At 39.4% G+C, this 20,893-nt stretch overlaps 1 protein-coding gene across 1 annotated transcript; it reads left to right on the forward strand.

The window, feature by feature from the left end:
• Positions 1 to 413: 413 nt before the first annotated feature.
• On the forward strand, positions 414 to 19,647 carry sfrp1a (secreted frizzled-related protein 1a). Its single transcript, XM_044027188.1, has 3 exons — positions 414 to 1,178; positions 7,889 to 7,966; positions 17,897 to 19,647. Exons 1-3 carry the CDS (start codon positions 650 to 652, stop codon positions 18,220 to 18,222), a joined length of 933 nt encoding a protein of 310 aa, XP_043883123.1. The 5' UTR covers positions 414 to 649; the 3' UTR covers positions 18,223 to 19,647.
• Positions 19,648 to 20,893: the final 1,246 nt, after the last annotated feature.

Raw genomic sequence — 20,893 nt, forward strand, 5'->3', positions numbered from 1 at the left:
TGATTGAGATTCAGCTGCATCAGTTTTTGCTGTGTTGTGTTTTTCAGTCTATTTGTTCATGACGTGACCTGAACTCTGTTTCAACAGCAGTTATTTAATCAGTAGATGTATAATTTACAATAGATGTACAATTTTCATTAGAGGTCACGCATTAAACTCAGAATCTGTGGCTCAGTGTTGTCCTCAGACGGAGGAAGCTCGAACTCGCGCAGGGGGAGTAGAAGCAGGAGCATAGTGGGGCTCCTGGAGAGTTTTTTTACACACTGGGTAATTAAAGCGCTTTGAGTGACAGCACAGCCAAACGGCTCATGGAGGCGCGCTCCGATTGGCCGGAGCGCACTTTACAATCTCCTCTTTACTAAGCTGCGCGCAGGCAACAGAGCTGTACCTCCCCAAACTCTCACAGGAGCAGGACGCAGCAACAGCAGCAGCAGCAGCAGCAGAGGAGCAGAGAGACGGAGCTGCAGCCACAGCCACAGGAGAGCGCGCGCGTGTGGACTTTACCCCCAAAAACCAAACACTCCAACGCGTTTTTACGCACGACGCGCAACAGACCTCTGCTCCTTCGCCTGCTTTCTTTTAGTTTCTGAGTTTCTTCATGAATTGAGTCTTATTTTTTGGCTGCTGTGCTTCATTCAAAAGAGAAATAATGAGATCCACTTCGGACTCGATGTGGAGGATGGTGCGCGTGTCCGTGGTGACACTGGTGGCGCTGGTGTCAACGTGCCGAGCCCAAGAGTACGAGTACCTGAGCTGGAAATCGGACTCGTACAACGGCGGGCGCAGCTACGGGAAACCCCCGCAGTGCGTGGACATCCCGGAGGACCTGCGCCTCTGTCACAACGTGGGCTACACCAAGATGCTGCTGCCGAACCTGCTGGAGCACGAGACCATGGCCGAGGTGAAGCAGCAGGCCAGCAGCTGGGTGCCGCTGGTGCACAAGAGCTGCCACCCGAGCACGCAGGTCTTCCTCTGTTCGCTGTTCGCGCCCGTGTGCCTGGAGCGGCCCATCTTCCCGTGTCGCTGGCTGTGCGAGGCCGTGCGCGACGGCTGCACCCCGATCATGGAGGCGTTCGGTTTCCCGTGGCCGGAGATGCTCACCTGTGACAAGTTCCCGCAGGACGACGTGTGCATCGCCATGACGCAACCAAACGCCACCGAGGCCACGAAACCGACAGGTAAAACACTCACGAGCTTCTCAGCAGAGCTGGGAGGTCAAAAAAACAGTATCACGGTTTTTTTTTAAAAAAACGTATCAAATATCGGTAAATATCGCGATAAAAAGACAGATTATGAAAGACGTTGAGTAAAAGTTGAAGAAACAAGTTGATTTTGGTTTTAAACTTACAGGAAATGTCGATAATAATATAAACTGAACCTTTGTTGTATTTATATAAATGAAAGGTCTTTATCTTATGTGGAATTATCGACTTCACAGCTCTGTTTTATCATGATTTTTACATTTACAACATGTATTTATCGAGATATGTTCACATTCATTACACTAAGCAAAGTACTTATCGTGAATATTCACCAAAAGTTATTAAATTAACTCATGTGCTGGTTTTAAGTGACAAAAAAGGGGTGGGGGATGGATTAAGTGTGATTTTGAGGCAGAAAGAATAACCTACTTGACCTAAAAATGAATTTAATTTATAATAATCACAATCATCTTAATCTGTGCAGAAAATATTATTATTAGAAATAAGTGATTTGGAAGTCATTGAATGACGTTCAAATGTCAAATTATTGAAAACAATTGTCACATTTTTAGGACTACAGGCGTTCTTAAGCTCAAAAATATTCAAATAAAAGGTGTATATGTTAGTAGGAGTCTGATTGTAGTTCCAATGGGTGCCTTGCTTAAGAGCACTGTGATCAGTGGCGTGCACAGATATTTCATGGGGCAGGGGCTCGAAAAAGAACACCCTGTGTCAAATTTGGTCTTTTTACCCTTATTTCACCCTAACCCACCTTAATATGTTTCTACAATGACAGAAAGTACAACTAAAATGCATTTTTTGTGAATTATTTCACACTTTTTACTGACAGTTGATGACATCGGCCACTTTAAAAAATATAAATAACTTTCAAAGGGGGTGATTATGTGGTTAGAGGTGTTTGAGCACCACCTGTGGTCTGTGTGCGCACGTCCATGACCTTAATTGAAGTGTCTCATGTGGAGGACATTTTTGGTCTCCTCTGCCCCAGAGAACCTGTCTAATAAAAGGCAGGCATGTGTAATGTTTTCATGACTAATCAATATGTCATCGTTCTCCTCGTCCTTCGGTAAACACTTTAAATTGTTTGGTCCACGACTGTCACAGAGAAAAGAAAAACAGAAAATCAGGGCACAGGGGACGTAACCACAATATTTTTAAAATACCAAAAGCAGAAGCAAAACTTTATAATCAGATTTGCAGCAGTTTCTGTTTTCTGTAAAAGTTGTTTTGCAGCACGTCGGCCAAATGCCATTTTTAAAGGCTTCCATATTTAAATGCCAGGAGTTAAAAATGTGGCCTAGGACTTAGTCCAGTTTAACTTTGTCTATGAATGCCATGTGCTTTGACCACCAAGTGCAACCTTTTATTTTGGAATGTTAGCACACACAAACACACACACAAACACACACACGCACACACACAGTCCCAACTAGACCCTGTGGTGACATCTTCTACTGTCATGTTTTTATCCGTCTCTCAGTCGATTAAATTAAAAAAAGAGAGACTGTAATGGAAAAAGCCCATAATGGACTTTTTATTTTGCTTTATAAATAAATATTGTGATTGATTACGTTTATTAAAAGTTGTCATTTAAGCTTAAAAATGTGGAATTCTTAGCTGAGCTAACCATAAACTCCCAACGTTAACTCTCTAACTACCTCAGTGAGAAACAGCCGCCACTTTTGCCACGGCGCTAAAGTCGACGCCGGCTCAGTTTAACGGGCTTGAGAATGTTGTTTCAGCAGTGAAGGTGTGTTTGCAGATGCAAATACCAAGACAAACAAACCCAACACAACCTTTTGGGAGAGTGAGTGGGTGGAAAAAAAAACCTTAGGGAATTTCCGACAAACTCATGATACGTTACGTATCGCGATACGCAGTAAATTTACACAGAATTTAGTACGACAGCTGCTTTATTTAACTTTTAATAAAAAGGGGAAATTGACGTGTTTGACGTATGAGATATTGCAACATGTCAAGTGACCGCTGCCGCCACCTACTGAGTTTATAATGCACTGCACCTTAGATGATGCTTTTGTAAGTAAGAAAGTATGTTTTATTTATATCACACGTTTAGACAGATACAACTCACAATTTGCTTCACAATTAACAGAAAAGAAATATGATCAGAACATAAAATAACAAATATTTCAATCTTTTTTTTTCAAGACTACCGTCACAGCATCTGCTGTCGTATAGATGATAAAATATCTAATTACGTTTCCAGTTTGAGTTGCGTTACAGTTTTAATAGTTGGTTTTGGTGATTGTTTGTGGTTGTTGTTGTTGTTTATTTGAATGTAAGAGACATTTGGTTATATGGGCAAGTTGCGTACTGTGGCTTTAATTCAAGCTTCATTTAAAACAAATGGAGCATTAATTAGCACAGGAAACAACTTAAACATTTTCATTCATTCATTTTCGAAAGATTCTTGATTGATTTTAAGACAAATACTGACAAATGTCAGAGTGGAGAATACTGAAGATTGATATGTGAACACCTGTCCACTCCGCAGAATTCCAAAAATTTGGGTTTTTTAAAATTGGTATCACAATTTTATATGTATTTTAATCCCGTTGCAACACTGTTCGCCCGCACGTCACAGTCCGACAGCGTCCACTTTCATGTGAGTGTGAATTTGCTCGCTATTGACTCAGCGCGAGGAATGTTGGAAAGAAAAAAAAACACACAAAGCAAAATAAAACAAAACAAAAACCATCCAACAGATGGTAGTCATTTATTTCAAGGTGCCTGTTGAGCTGGAGGACAATGCTGGGAGGAAGTCCAAGCAATGAAACGTTTGAACGTCTGCGGCCATTAATTCCCGCCCTGCACCGAGCTATTGCTGACGGAGGAGAGAGATGGAAAAAAGACGAAGACATAATTGAGGGACACACTTGTCCAAATGAAGTGCGTTAAAAGACACGCTGGAGGTGAATTTAGAGCTAAATCAACGCCCGCTTCGACCCCAAACCACCCGTCTCCCCCCCTGGATATCATCTATCACTGAAGGCTGCCTGGCTGCAGATTCCCCAAACCTGTTGGGACTGTGTTGTGGGCTGGTATTGAGCAGAGTCATTCTGCATCAGGGAAGTGAAGAGAAGACGAAAAAAAGGGGGAGTCAATGTCAGCCTGATGAGCCAAGCTGACAAATACCAGAGAAACTTGATGAAATAGATGCAAAAGAGCATCAAGTCTGGGGGAAGAAGAAACTCGACCTGGCTCTGAAGAGTTTTGGTTGCTTGTGCTCGCTCATGTGACGTGTACACCACAGAGAGCTAATATATTAACTGCAAAAATAATAAAGTCTGCGAGTACAAGATCCAAATTGACAGACAATCAGAGTATGGGATGAAGATAAAATGTGTGAAAATAGCTTTTCTCGAAATTCTGGCTTAAAATTCTTGGAAAAAGGGGTTTGTTTCTTGACAGATGCCAAAAAAATCTAATTATTATGATATGAATTCATGTTTCTGCATGAAAATGAAAGTTTAAGATGCAAAAATGATCAACCGTACCAATTTGGAATCATATCTCAATATGATTTTCTTTTACCATATCATGCAGGTGTAACGGCACATAGGGAAAAAAATAAGCACCTCATTCTTTTAAAATTACGAAATACGGGGAGAATGTCCGTCTCCATATCTGAACTACCCTCTCATGACCTTAAGTACAAAAATGTCCAATCTGTAAAAAACACTTTTAAATGCAATTATTTGTCATATTTATTGATTGCGGTTTAAAGCAACACCAACCTTGATCATGAACAACTAAATTAACTATTTGTCAATATTTTTTTAGTTCAAGCTTCCATACAATACAACACTGCTGCCTACTGGTTTTACAAGAACATTACATCGACAATAAACAACTTAAAATAGGTCAGTATGAAGCTTAATAGCAATAAAGGGAAAACATAAGCACCTCGTTCTTTTAAAACTGTGAAAAACCGGGAATTTCTATCATCATCATCATTATTATTTCCACTACCCTCTCATCGTCTTATGGACAAAAATGTCCAATGTGGGGAAAAAACACTTGTGAGTATTTGTCACTTTCATTGATTAACCTTTAAAGCAACACCAATCCTGATCCTAAACAACTAAATTAACTATATTTTAGTTGCAGCTTCCGTCAAAAACAATCACAATATCATTTTCTTTTACCATATTGTGCAGGTCTACTACATAGGGAAAAAATTAGCACTTTGTTCTTTTAAAAGTATGAAATACTGGGGGAATTTTCATCATCACACCATCAAACAACTTATATTTTATAAGTTACTTAATATAAGAACTTATATTTCAGTCTTAAATCTGTACATAAAACCACTGGAGGACGGTTTTGGGGAACATGTTGCCCATAAATGAGGCGAACTGTGGATCTTCCAGCAATCGCACAGTGCTCGCTGTATCTGTATCTCTCTGTATGTGTGTGTGTATAGGGGGTGGGTGGGTGTTAGTGACTGACATGGTGGTATGGATGGGGGCCCATTTCTCTGCAAAAGAGCTTTTTCAGGCTTACAGGGACCACACAGCTGTGCGCTCCCCAGACGTCACCTGCTATCGTTTGTTGTCAGCGCTGACGATAAAAAAAGCAACAACAAAAAAAGAAAAGCTGCCGTTTCTTCTGCGGGACAGAGTCACGCCTGTTGGAGCTGAAACCACCTGGAGTGTCACAAATTCTGCTTCTCCTGGAACGTCGTGATATCCAAAGTTAAAGTTTATGAAGTAAAAAAAAAAACACCAAAAACTAAAACAGGCTAATCTTTTGAGCCGGTGATAATTGGTTTAAAGGGGAGCCAGGTTTGAAATCGGCAAAGCCACACTGTAAACAGTGTCTGTTTTCACAAGCTCTTTGCACCTGGGTGTGACTTTCACAAGCTTTCGCTAAACATATGTAATGAACAACTGGCAATGGAGAGGAAAACTATTTGTTTTTACCCCCCCCAACCCCCAACCCCAACCCCAAAAAAGCCTCTGCTCAGTCAAATCAGATCCATGCTGTGACACTGAAATGCAAGTTTGTTCAATGAATCGCTGCAGGACACTGCGACCGTGCTGCAGCTCGCAGTCTGTTTGGAAAGTAAACTCAGCTGTCTGGCATGGAGAGATTATTTGCGTTTTAACCTTTTTTGAGAAATTGTGTCGGTGAAATATTCACAGATATGCCTCTAGACTGAGTTACTTTCTGGCAAAAACACATTTTGGCTCTTTGTCCTCAGCCGGGCTTTTGTCTCGTAGCTGGATATTATCTGGAGCATTCCTTTAAGCTTGGACTGAATATAGTTACCATTTATTCTTCCCACATTTTTCATACTTTTTTTTTTTGGCGTTTTCAAAGCTGTGGAACAATCCATTTTGAAAGGTGCCAAACTGATGTAGCAGAGTGAAGTGCAGTGGGCACTCTGCTACATTAGTTTGAGCCATGGCTGTAAAAGCTGAGGACATTCCTCACCGAGGTCAGGTCATCGGACCAGGACCATGGACACCAGACACACTGGACAGTCTGTGCCTGTTCAGAGTGGGTGAAGACCTTTCAAGCACTCAAAATATTTTAAACCTGGAATTTAACCCTCATGCAACTTTTGAAAGAAACTGCTTATTTCACCATATGTGCAAAAAATGTTACCTTACAAAAAAAGGGCTATTAAACACTATTATTTTAATTATATCCTTTTTTTTAACCCTTTATATACAAGTTTTGTGAACACAATTACACACATTTTAACATGAAAACTAAATGTAATATGTACTATATACTATATAATGATGACTTTCCTTTGGATGGATATAAGTCTGGGATATGTCATTGATTACCATAAAACAATGATTTATTATTATTATTTTTACTTAATGTGTCAAGTCTCTAGTAAAAAATTACTACCCTCTCATCACCCTAAGGACAAAATTGTCCCATCTGTAAAAAACACTTCTAAATGTAATTATTTGTGATTTTCATTGATTCATTTTTAAAGCAACAAACTCTGATCATGAAAAACTAAATTAACTATTTTTCAGTATTTATTTTAGCTCAAACTTCCAAGCCCCAATCCAATTAGGACTGCAACTAATTTGGTCGTTTGGTCCATAAAATGTCAGAAAATATTGCTCAGTGTTTCTTACACTTGGAAATAAATGTCTTGCTTTGTCCACAAATCAAAATGATTCAGTTAAAGAAGTTGTTTGTGTTATATGGAGCAAAGAAACCAGAAAATGTTCACGTTTAAGAAGCTGAAAATTCATAGAAATTGTTTTAGCTATACAAAAACACTCAAACCAATTAATTGATTACAGTTTATAAGGGATTTGTATGGGTACGTTTTATGTACTTAAGGTGATGAATGTAACTCTTGGTTTCACAGTGTATTACAGAAGATGAAAATGCATACAAGGACCAGTAAAGGGCCAGTGATGTCTTTTTAATCATCTCCTCTTCACTTTAAATTAGAAATGACTTGTTTTGTTTCACACTTGATTGTTTGTTTGTTCTTTTGCCCGCATCCCAAATGGTTGGCACCGCGGCCGCATTCTAATAATTAAAACTAAATCGGTGATTTATCGCCGCCATCATCACCATCATCTCGCACATATATTTTTTTGGTTTTTGCATGTTTCCCACTGATATTTTTTTTTGATTTGTTTCAATTTTTTTTTTCACAGGTTCTCCCATCTGCCCTCCATGTGACAACGAAATGAAAACAGACACCATGCTGGAGCACATGTGTGCCAGCGAGTTTGGTGAGTGTCCACCACTGTGCCAGCACACACAGACACACACATACAAACAATACAACACACAGGACCTCTGATGGGTCTTGACAATGCATCGCAACGCTCCGAGAAATCAGAAGAGCAGCAGGAGATTTAAAACAGCTCGTGAATTCTGAACAAAGTATGTAAAGAATGTAGAGCATCAATTGTTCTTTGTACACGATCGCGCTCTTCCATATTTGGGCGAGTCTTTGAGGACGCTGCATTTCATCTCTCTGGGTCAGATGCACCAGGTCGCGGCCTGGTTTGGGTGAAGAATGATGTTCTGTGGTTAATGAATTGCGGTCATTAAAGTCTTTACGTGGCAGATCCTCGCTGCTGTAAAGTGGGATGTTTGTTCTGCTGTCTGGACAGACTGTTGTTAGAGGTTACCTTCTGCACATGGGACAGACGTCCACTTACTAACGTCTGCCCAAACAACGTCGTTAATACTCGACTGCGTGTTTGTTTGCTTTGCTTCTCGTCGGAAATCATTCATCTCAAATATGAACTGAAAGCATTTTTGGACGGGAAATGGATTTTAAAGAACATTTGGCTCATTTGATGCTCGGTGGGTGTGGAGAGTGTGATGAATAGCTTAATTTTTCTTTTTTAATGAGAGCGTTTTGGAATTGCTCAATCAGAGAGAGGGCAAGTACAGGGTTGACATCAAATTCAAGGACTTTGTGGGAACAATTTCCTCAAATTCAAGGACCGAATGTGCTGACATAGTTTAATAAGATGGGAGGGCAACTTGTGAGAGCTGCTTCACCCATGGCGTACACTTTTATTGATTTGCAGCACTCTCTGCATCTGGACAAGTGATTGTCCACAACACCGCTAGTAATTATGACTCCACGTTCGCTATGCATAGGCCTAGTCTACGTACATCAAGCAATGCAAGGCATGCAACAGTAGATGGCGTCGTAACAAACAAGGGATACATTTACCTAAATATCAACTTCACTTCTTTTGTGCACAAAAATCAAGCACTTTCAATGACCCAAGTCTATTTAGGGTGATTTTTCAAAGTTTTTCAAGGGCCTTGACATTTTTTTCATCAAGTCAAAGGATTTCAATTACCCATGGGAGCACTGGGAATCTGTCTCTTGGTGTTACACGTGTAACATGTGCAACTATTGAATAAAATGCAACTATGGGAAAAGTCTGAGGATCAATCTCTTGATCAGTAATTCTGCTGCATAAATCTGCTTAAATGTTTATGCCAATTGACTGATTCGGGGGTTGCATGTGGCCGGCGGATCGCAAGTTTGACACCTCTGTGTTAGACTGTTTACATATATCATAACACGACTACACAGCCTGTATGAAACTGAGAACTCCTACAAACGTGTAGACGTTATGTTACTTCAGGCCTTTTCTGCATCTTTTTATTTGAAATAATCAAATCTCAATTTCAAGTTCTTTGCATTCATTGGATTCCGAATCAAGATCTACGGATAAAAGTGGTTTCAAATTGGACGTAAAAACTGTTTAAAACTTCACAAGTGATAAAAGAAGTACGACTAACCACTTGAAACTCCTGGATTAATCACAATCAACTCTAGATGATGTATTTGAATTCATCTGGCGTTTTACTGCCAGTGGACTCTGAGTTGTTTTTACTTTCTTTTATAACGCGGTCCCAGTGTCTGCTGTAAAAGACCCGACCTGGACCGCGTTAGATACAAATGACTTGTTTGGAGAGTTCAAACACCCTATGACATCATACCGATTTGTTGTAATCTGTCACCACAGCAATAACTGCACTGGTAATCTGTAAACGAGTGTGGATTAATTTAGACATGCTGCCTGAGACTGAGAGCCGTAAATTGGACGTATTTCATGAACTTTATCAGAGAATGGATTACGTACATGACAGGAAGAAGGCTGGCGATGTAGCTGAATTAGATAAGGCGTTTGTTTTTTGACACATTGTGAATTTATTTATTTTAGTCACAATTTTGTTCATTTCTGGGTCTTTTTCATGTTCCGACACAAATCTTCGGCTCCTTTAAAACCCTTTCCGTCATAAATGTTACTGTCCCTTTAAATCCCCTACCGTACACCTCATTGTTCATTCAAAAATAGAAAAAAAAACAGGTGTTTCTTTGCTCCATATCTGCATTTGCAGACTTAATTTAGTGGAGGGAAGTAAAGGGTGATGCGGGTGAGGGAGCAAAACGCAAAGCCTCGAGTTGAAAAACAAATTGTTATGAGGACTTCCAGGAATAAGATGTGCATGATGCACACAAGATTCAAGATGTTTTCATGTTTTATTCACTGGCGGAATCCAAACTTGCGGCAGCTTGGATTCCAGGTGCCTCGCCGAGCAAACATAGACTGGACACACATTGGAAACAGACATTTTTTTTTTTTTTCCCAGTCCCATTTCTTTAACAAATTGCCTTGTTGTTTATGCTGCGGCCACGAGAGCCGCCATTCTCCGTCTGCGTCCCCGGGTTTTGCCGGGCGGAGAGTGGCACATTATTGGGTTGTTTCATCTCGGATGAAGACAGATGTTGTTTTCCCTGCCTGTCACAAAGGTCCCCCAACATCCTGACATGCGAGGATACACAGACAGATTTAGTATCAGACACTGTGCAGTGTGCAGCCATGGGTTTGAACCCACAGGGGATCGGGCGCCTCTGGAATGCAATGAGTGTCACTGTGATGTCAGCATGATGATTGCAGTGAGTACACAACTAATGCCTGACTGCCTGCTAGGAGATAACATCACTGGTTGTATCACCAACCGATGATGCTGGTGGTAAAGACGGAGGTAAAGATTTGTTTGTTGCCTTTTTCCAGTCAGTGGAGGTTTTTTCAGAGTGCATCAGCTATAAATATAAACCTGACAGCAGCTGAAGCCGCACACGAGTTAATGCCTTGTCCTGGAGAAAAAAAGAGAGAGGAAGAAAAAATCCCAAGCTTTTAATCACCACATGTTTTATCCCACCAGCGAAAGATAAGGCCGTCATCCTGATTACACTCCGCCAGAATGTTATGACTTGAAGTGGACAACATGGTAGGTAGCAGCATGTTTTAAGAGCCTGTGTTTAAAATCCAAATCGCAGACAAGCTCGCTCTGTTTTGTTTGGAGACGACCGCAGAAGTAGATATGAAAGATTGCTCGCTGTTCTCCGCGGAGCACAGACATGGAAAAACCACGATCCACGCTTGAGGAATGAATCAGCGACGCGCACTGAAGTCTTTATTAATCTGTGCGGACTAATCATGTGTGAAAAATCCCCCCACTATTGGCAGGGAATTAGCATTTTTGTCAAATGAAAACCTCATTTCCTGGAAGTCGTGAAAGGTCTGTTCTCAGTTAAGGTAGAAGTTGAGAGTGGCTTCGGCTAATGCTGGTGTTTTGATCATTTGACGCCCCGCGTAATTGTTTCCCTTCAGTTGCACAAGCGCAGTTGGCTTCTAAAAGCCGTTTGATCCGGATAAAAGCGGAGAGCGCGGCGGCGATACAGCGTTTGTCTTGAGGTGGTTGGACGCGGAGTCTCTCTGGCAGATTCTTGTACGTTAGACATGTGTTTTCAGGACTTAATTCCCAGAGTTTTCTAACAAGGAACAGATTTTTTAATGCAGCACTTTGAGTTCACCTGATCCGTGTGTTTCCTGAAATCCTTATCGGTTTCCTTCTAGGGCTGTCACTTTTTCCAAAGATTAAGTTCAAAAGAATATGATTCCTTTGAAGATATTTGGATATCATCCACACACAAATGTGATATAAATGAGTTAGTCGTAGTATTAGTCATGTTCGGTTGTTCTCTCGTTGCTCTTGGGTGCGACTAACACCTAAGCTAGTAGGTGAGTCAGCTGAATTGTTTGTGACCTTATCATATATGGTGTAGATTCCGAAATATCTCCACACATTGCTTTTCAGATGCTTTGGGGTCATGATTGTTCACCCAGGATGACAGTTGACCTTTTATCCTCCATTTTCACTGCAGAACAACACACCTTTAGCGTCTAATTTCTCTGATTGGGGGGGTGGAGTGGCTCAGTGGTTAAGACCGGTACCCTATGTGCGAAAAACATCATTGTCGCAATGGTCGCAAGTTCGATTCCACCCCTCGCTGATTGTACTCAATTCCATTGTAAGTCGCTTTGGATAAAAGCGTCTGCTAAATGACATGTAATGTAATGTAATGATTGGCCACTAAGGCATTCATAGTAGATTAAACTGCACTCACTCTGCTGGACCAGCTGCTGCACTTCTAGGCTGTATATTTTGAACTCAAACAGGGTTACGGGTTTAAAGTTTGAACTTTTACCCCCCAAGTTTGAACGTATATATCCCGAGTTTCAGATAAAAAGTGACAGCCAAACCTAAGCCCTAAGTCAGTAACTTTAACCAGAACCTCAGAAATTAGCTTCTGCCTAATTAGGACCAGACTTTGGTCTCCATGACGGCTACTGGTCCATAAAAAGACAGTTGGTATGTTTCCACATTCACAGTTTAGTCAAATTGTAGTTTTCTGGTTGACCTATTACATCACAGACCAAAACAACCTAAGCTAACGGCTTCACAAATATGTGATCCTTTAAACTAATAAATCATAAAGTCAATATCCTTATCAGTTAAGAAACGCACCAGTTTGGAGTTCCCATGTTTTACAGTTTGGGTCCAGTTCAAGTTGTACTTTGAAATTGGATTTTGTACAATTTCAGTTGGACTAACATGTATTTTAAAAGTCCAGTTTAAGTTGTGTATACAGCAAGTAGAAACTGTGCTAAAGAGGAAACAGAAACAAGTACACACTCACATACTATTTGCAGCACTCAGCTGGTAACAGATTTACAGCTCATCCCACTCAACACTCTGTTCCCACCACAATTTATCTCCGCGCTTAAGGTTTTATGGCACCTCATTGTCCCAAAAAAAGAAAACCCTCCAGCACCCGTCAATTAAACCTCTCCTCTTTTCTCCCGGACAGCTCACTTTGTTGTCGGCACCAAATGACTCCTTTCCTCTGCCGATGCAGTAAACAACAGGGCAGCCGTGCGCTGGAGTGACCGCTGATCACTTCGGCTTATCGGACCACTTGTGTTTTCATTATTGTACACGCCCTCCTGCTGGGTTTATGACTCCTGTGGGAGCTGGAAACCCCTGAACCAGCACAGGAAATCAGGTCAGATGTCAAAGGGCCAGGAACTACAGAATGTTTTCCAGCTAAATGATTGATATGAGATGCAACTGCTGAGCATAAGGAAGGTAAAAGGTCTTAAACCTTCACCTGATTCCAGTGATCTAAATGTCTAAATGTTAAAATGGCCACCTGAGTTATCTGCAAAATAATTGATATTACGTTGTAGAAGCAAAAAGTGAAATTATGGAAGGCAGGATGTCGCAAATATCTGAATATTAAAAACATGATTCCTAAAAACAAATTAGAATATTTTTAGATGTCAGATGTCAAAGGGCCAGGAACTACAGCTAAATGAACTGCTGAGATTATAGAAGATAAAACGAGTACAAAATATCTGAATATAAAAACAACAATACCTAAATCCAGCTTGGAATGTTGTTAATGTTAACACTGGCATTAAATTTGACTACAAAACAACTGCTATTAGAAGCATTAGCTACAATTATGGAAGAATAAACAGGTTAAAGGTGAAAAACTTGTTGAATAAAGACATGAAATATTTCAGTTTTGTATTCTGGGCTGCTCCCTACTAGCTTGTAGCAGTTCAACATACGTGATGCTAGCAGAGCGAGCAGATAGCAGCTAGCTGCTAGCTGCTAAGAGAAATACCGAACAGTATGGAACCTAAAACACCTCAACAACTCTCAAAAACATCTCAATAAAGGAGAAGAAAAACATGGGTCTGTAGTGGAGATATGTTAAAATATAGGTGGCTATCAAAAAGAGACAAAGTTGATGACGGACTGCGACAGACAGGGAAGCAAACCTTTAGCCAAGGTTAGCTAACACGCCTTCGCTCTCTCTTTCAGTTTGTAATTGGATATTTAATGATTTTACGACCTGTTATCGTAGCCTTGTCACTTAAAACCTCTCGGCACTACTATTGATTTGTTGGTTTTATTTATTTATTGTTTTTAGGTTTAGCCTTTAACTTATTGTTATGAAATGATGAATGTTCATTACATGTTGAATGACAAACAGTTAAGCTCCTTGATCTTCGCCTGTTACTGACGCGCGAAACACAATCATAACACATTCATGACCACAGTGGAACTTTGGGTAAAAGCTGTGATTATGAAAGTAAATATTAATATTAAATCATTTAAAACTATTTTTCTAAATGGTAAACTGGATATCCGATTTGTCTGTAGCCTTAAATAATAATGTTTGATGTCAAATCTTAAGATTCCAATGAAACTTTAATTAAACATGAAGTTACAGAGGTTTTTGTCTGACACATATTTTGAGTTTTGCCTCAAAAAAAAAATGCATACTGTTTATTGCACTAAAGCGGTTCCTCCCCCTTTTCTCGTAACCCTGTGAAACAAAGCAACATCCACTCATGATCATAACAATCAGATGCATATGTTTATTTCTTGGAGCCAGTGACGTCAAGTGAGGATTCTTTCAGGGCCCTGAAGAAAAAGACGAAGATTAGAGAAAAGCTTTATAATTTTTGTTTAGCAGATATGTTTTGTGACCCCATTGTGGGGGACTATTTACATAAATACACACTCTAAAATTACAAAGTACGTCATTAGAAATTTTACAGAAGTAAGTGGAGGAGCAACATCAACAAAGTTCTCAAAAGTACCGACTCTCATTTTTGTCTCTTTCAGGATATTGTATACGCGTAAAACCGTTATTTAATTCTGGTGGATTATCGAGCTAATCCTTCATCAAAAAATAAAAAGAGATTATAAAGAAAAGAAAGAAAAACACATCAGAATGTGTGTTAAATACTGAATATGATTCTCTCCTGAGGCCTGAACATCTCCACCTCATATAACATAAACAGAGATGGGAAATGGTTAAATTCCTCTAATCTTGTGATTATTCTGGTCAAAGCCAACGATGAAGTGTCATAAATAGAAATGAGAAAATCAAAGCATTGACCTGTACCTGCATCACGTCTGTGTTTGTTGATACATTAACTGATAATTTTTTTCCACCATTTTTGGGGCTTTTGTCCATTAAAATTTACATGCAGCCCCCCCCACTAATGCAACAAGAGACACTTCAGTTGGATATAAAACATTATGTTTAGTTTGTTTTCAGAATATTTCAGAAAATGTGGCAACAAAACGTTGTTTTTTAATAAAACAACAGTTTTTGGAATGGAAATAATGCATGTTTTCCCTCATAAAGACGTTAACATGTTTCAAGTCAGACCATTATTGCCATATTCAATAATGTCATCATACAGTGGATCACATGTTTACAAGTTCTCAGGAAACCCCAGGATCTGCCAAATTTATTTTAAGGATATTTTGTCCTTGAATCGTCCTCTGCTTAGTTGACATTTACCGACGGACACATACTGTAAATATTCTTAATTCTTTAATAGTCTTATCAACTCTTTTATTGCGACTTATTATACGTGATCTTACACAACTTTTCTTTATAGAATCTGGGTTTATTTCAGTATTGTTGATATTTTTGGAGGCAGCGTTGGTATAGCAAGAAATAATTGAAGGACAAGTTTTATTTAAATGGACCACTTTGGTGTCAGAGTGGCTGTCAGCTGATTATAGCTGCGGCGTCTTGGTGCATTTACATTGGAATTCAGAAGTGGGGAAGTCACGTGACTTCTGAGTCAAGAAAACAGAATAATAAAATAAAACGTCAGATTTAATGTAAAATGAATAAGACAGAAGCACAATTAAGAGTTAAAGTAGCAGTGTTGTTACAATTGTGGCAAAAGTGGCAGGTTTGAGAGGTTGTTCCAAATTTCTTAGACCAGGAACTCGAAAATCCAGACTATCCACTACAACTGGAACGCAGCGTATAATTACACAAGGCTTCATTTATTATGTGGTTACATTTGAAATCCTCCTGGAGTTTTACCAGCCATACACCAAGCAAAGCTTTGTATTCCAATAAGCAGTTTAATTACTTGATGTTATCCTCTTACTTATACGATGTTGAGGAGAGATTAAGCCCTCAAACAACACAAGGTGCAAAGAAAGGATTAAGGTTTATTAGAGGATTTATCGGGATGAAGTGGCATCAGGGTGGGCCAAAAGCCTTCTCCTGTACGACTCACTAACTTAAAGCTGGTCATTTTGATTTCGGCCGAAGACTAAAGACCCATCAAAGACCTTTGGAGAGACTAGAAACAGGATAAAAGTGTTAATCCCTTCCATGCGCACTCGCTAAATACTGGGAAAAACACTTTAATTAGCAATGGGAGAAGAACGAGAGCAGAGGAAAGGATTAAAAAATCGGAAAGTTTCTCGTGTCAATGTGGGTTTTTTAGGTTGGCCAAGTTGCTGTAGTGTGAAGGCGACTGTTGCTCAATCACAGTCTTCTCCGCACTGTAGGTCACAAGACTTTCTCTGACATGACTCAGCGATTTAGTTCAGTTAGATTAGACATAACATTTCTGTCTTTTCATGCTGCTGTGTACCACACACACACACAGACACACATGGAAAATAAAAGGGACCACCAAAGTCTGACTGGTGCTTCGGTTCAGGAGGGAAACAAGTGGATTCAGAGTGATTAGAAGGTTAAATAGAGTTTAGTGAAAGATCAGGAGACTTATGGTCGATCTGAAAAACAGATCAGAGGAGGTTTGTGGCCAAGAAAGAACATGTGCAACCATGTAGTGTGTTACATTCATGGAATTCAGGGAACTGGTAACGCTGTCCAGACAGATACTTTATGTTATTTTCAAACTTGTTTCTGGAATGGGGAAAAGGTTTCTTCCGTATTTTGCAAAATCTAATTAGGCATTTCATGAATTGTCTAAAAAAACATGAACAAGATTAAATGAACAGTTCTGATCAGATTGTCACGTAACAGAACAAAAGAAGAATCCACATCAGGCGTAAATGTTCCGTTTACTATACTGTTCTAATCATATAATATTGCTGTGTGTATTAATGCCACTGTGGATTTTTCAACCCCCCCAATACCTTAAAGCAGGGGTTCTCAAAGACTGGGTCAGGACCCACAGATGGTTCACAGGGGATTTCTTTTGGGTCCCAAGCAACTTAATTTTTCCTAACATTTTAGTTAAAAATGTGTGTGTATATGTTGTAAATAACATGCACACAATGAAGCAGTAATTCATTTTCCTAAATGAGTCTCTACATATGCACAAATTTGTCCTTGTTTGGGTCACGATTGTTTGCGATCTTTGAAAGTTTGGGAAACAATGACTTAGAGGAAAATGGATCTGATATTATCTACTTTCACTTGAATCTGACTCTCAGCGTATCGTCTTATTTATTCATTTATGTATTTATTTATTTCTCTCTTTCATGCCTGCCAATTTCTGTTCAGTCATTAGTATTTATTTTTTCTAGTCCCCAGTGTTTCCTCCTGGCTGACTTTCGAGATCTTTCATTGCATTTCCTCAGCTTTGTTTTTGCTTCTTTGGTTTTATCTACTTTTATGTGTAATTAGTGATGGGTGATGAATTATAGTGAGTGGATTAGGAGACTTTGTTTTTTTATCTTCTGAAGCACATAAAGTTACATTACCTTGTACGGAAAGCTATGTAAATAAAGTCTGATTGATTGTTGGATAAATTAATCCAGTAATAGTATAGCAACCAATGACAACCTGAATAAATTCCATAAAACTTCAAAATGTTAACTCTGCATTCCCAAAGAAATAATTGATAATGACTGTTTATATTTGTATTGTATGAGTAAATGATGGTGATGACTGCTGCTGATACCCTTTGTTTTTCAATAGTTTTAACAGTTAAACACTAAATGTTCTTCTTTCTTCCTTCTTGCAGCTTTCAAGGCCAAGATCAAGGAGGTGAAGCGTGAAAACATGGACCGCAAAGTGATCCTGCAGAAGAGGAAGAAGATGGTGAAACCGGGCAACCTGAAGAAGAAGGACTTGAAGAAGCTGGTGTTGTACTTGAAGAACGGCGCAGACTGCCCCTGCCAGCAGCTGGACAACCTGGAGAACCAGTACCTAATCATGGGCCGCAAGGTGGACAAGCAGTATCTGCTCACGGGCATCCACAAGTGGGACAAGTCCAGCAAAGAGTTCAAAAAGGCTATCAAGAAACTCAAGACCTACAAATGTCCCGCCTTCGAGAACGTCTTCAAATAATATGGTCCCGCAACCAGCCGTGGTCGCGTCTCATCCTACATATGAACTTGCATCAAGCATTAAAATCCCAAACTTTTGCTTTTTATTGTCCTGTTTATATATCTATATATCTTTGTATATTTACATATACTTTGAAAATGTCCATTACCAAATTTTAGTCAAATAACGTGGTGAGTGATGACACCATAGATAAATAAAGGGTAGGGTTTCCTTTTTTTGTTTGTTTGTCTCCTGCTAAAGAGAAGGACATTGTAGTGAACGCCCTTTCTTCACTGAAATCAGCTTTGTCACGCTCTTTTATATCCGACACGTCAGAGGGTTTTGCTGAAGGAATAAACATTTTTGAAAATGTTCCTGCCAAGAATTAGATGAGACTGGTACCATTCTGTACAATAAACATGGAAGTTAAAGCTAGCAGATGCTAAGCGTCTATGTAAGCATCGGGACTGGAAGCAGGGAGGGTTTTACTAGCATGGCTTTGTTGTGGCAAAGGTGAGATAAAACACACAAGTTGCCATTTTTACATTTAGTTTTTTTTTGTAAATATTAAACAAATGAGATATAACATGTTATTTAGTGGGATTTAGATGAACTAGACTAGCTAATTCTTCCTGCACCCAGCCTTGCTAACATTAGCCATTTTCAGACATGAACAGGCATTTCATTTTTTTACAAAGTTTACGGTTCACAATTGATAAATGAAGGGGGAAATTGTCTTCGTCAGATGATTCAACACCAGGAGATAGTCCAAATTTGCTCATCCTGGATATTATCCAGAAATGTGTCAAGAGTTCTGGCAGGAGAAGGCAAGAAGAAAATGTCTGGAGCTACTTTTTTGGAAATTTGCGTGTTCACATAAAGCCAATTTCAGAAAACATGTCTGAAAGTAGCTAGCTGGCACTAGCTTAACATTTAGCGTAGAGCGGTATTGATCCTCATCTTTCTCTTGGCGGGAAAAATGTCACATTTTGGTAATTTCTTTAAAGAAAATGATGAGACTACAGAATTGATTGACAGTTGCAGTTAAATGTTGAGCTACAGATTGAGTTCCTGTTGAATAACTTATAGATTGATGTGAGAGTGCTGCTGTTAGCTGACAGTTTCCTTTTTCATTTTTGTTAAATATTCTGAGAAAATCCAAAAAGAATTAGTATCAGCCATGCGATCAATGCTTACGTACCACTTGGCTATCTCTGCATCCAGTCTAACTGCAGTAATCAATATTCACTGGTAATGGAAAAAAAATGCCTTGTAGTCATACGTGTTTAAAAGTGCAAAAGATATGAGTGCAAATGTTGTAAACTGTGTGCCGTTTTGTTTTGCTGGTCCGTTTTAGCACTATTGTGTTGCTGATGTGAATGTGAGCGGTGCATTTCTGCCTGTTACATGTACATACAAATTTTACATAAATATGGAAAAACTGTGTCTTTTATGTAGTTTTCTTTTATGATGATTTTCAGTGTTGGCTGGTTTTGTCAATCCAACAATTTGGTCCACTTGCCTGCTTGGATCGTGAAGATGATGAGTCAAGTTCTTGTGGTCAACAATTTCAGGCTGTGCATGATTAGCCACTAAACTTCAAAGTCTATGATAGCTTAGGAATCTGTTTACAACTTGATCTTGCATTTTCTATCTGAAAATCTTAATTTTGTAAACCACTAATATCCTGCACCAAGGTCCATGGAGAAAATTAGTGATTTAATCTTGCTGGGAAACAGGAGCTGCTGTTCTGCTGCTGACTCTATTGGTAAGTATGTGTCACCAAGGCAACTCCAAACAATGAATTTCAAACACTGAAGTCACGAAATAACATGTTTTAAATGCAGTGATGGAAGCAGCAGTGGATGTACAACTCCCGTTTGGGGAGACGTAAAATTACACATTTTCTGAATAGGCTTTGGTGTGGGGAGTGAGGGGTATACAAAATGACAAAAAATTCAGTTTCCTGTTGGAAAAGGCTTTCGAACAGCAAGGAAAACAGAGAACATATCATGATATACCATAGACTTAAGTGGGTGTCAAAAATATTTTCCTTGTGTTACAGTTGGTCGCCATATTTTCACTATGAACAGTGTAAGTCAGCATAAATGTTTCCGTACCTCATACAACCACATGTAAAATAACATAGCACAATTAAGACTTGGTCTAAGGCTCCTGCGGCTCTATTTTTGCTGATCCCAATTCATATTTCTGCATTGCAAAATGCCTTCATTCACATTTAAACCACAATATAATATGAGTTACAACCATCAAATGAAGTTTGTTGGACAGATCGGCATTGGCCTGAGTGATTGTGTGAATCCCCTACGATAAAATAAGCACAGAGAAGTCCTAATGTGCACTGAGTTGTCACAAAGTATTTTAAATCAGCTACAGAGAGCTAATTGTTTATCGTAAAAGCTATTAGCTATCGGTTACTTTTAGCTTGTGCTTTGACAATTCTGTCAAACACAGAGTGGGTCCTCTTTCCCCAGAGCAGTGCCAAACTATTATGTTCATGCTTTTTGAAAGATAAAAAAAAAAAAGCATCACACTGCCAGATCTCTCGTCACACTCGTGTTTTTATTCCCCCCCCATGACTCAGAAGCTGAGTTCTTGTCTGGGTAAATCTTCTGATTGATGTTCACTGTGGTTTCACAGGCTGTTGGCATCTCGGTATGTTGCGCGAAAA

Source organism: Solea senegalensis, linkage group LG5, assembly GCF_019176455.1.
Source record: "Solea senegalensis isolate Sse05_10M linkage group LG5, IFAPA_SoseM_1, whole genome shotgun sequence".
Lineage (NCBI taxonomy): Eukaryota > Metazoa > Chordata > Actinopteri > Pleuronectiformes > Soleidae > Solea > Solea senegalensis.

Excerpts from the sequence above, each read along its gene's own strand:
- sfrp1a (XM_044027188.1), top strand. The coding sequence starts at position 650 with ATGAGATCCACTTCGGACTCGATGTGGAGGATGGTGCGCGTGTCCGTG. Across the intron at positions 1,179-7,888 it reads CGAGGCCACGAAACCGACAG|GTTCTCCCATCTGCCCTCCA; the intron begins GTAAAACACTCA and ends TTTTTTTCACAG. Across the intron at positions 7,967-17,896 it reads CATGTGTGCCAGCGAGTTTG|CTTTCAAGGCCAAGATCAAG; the intron begins GTGAGTGTCCAC and ends TCCTTCTTGCAG.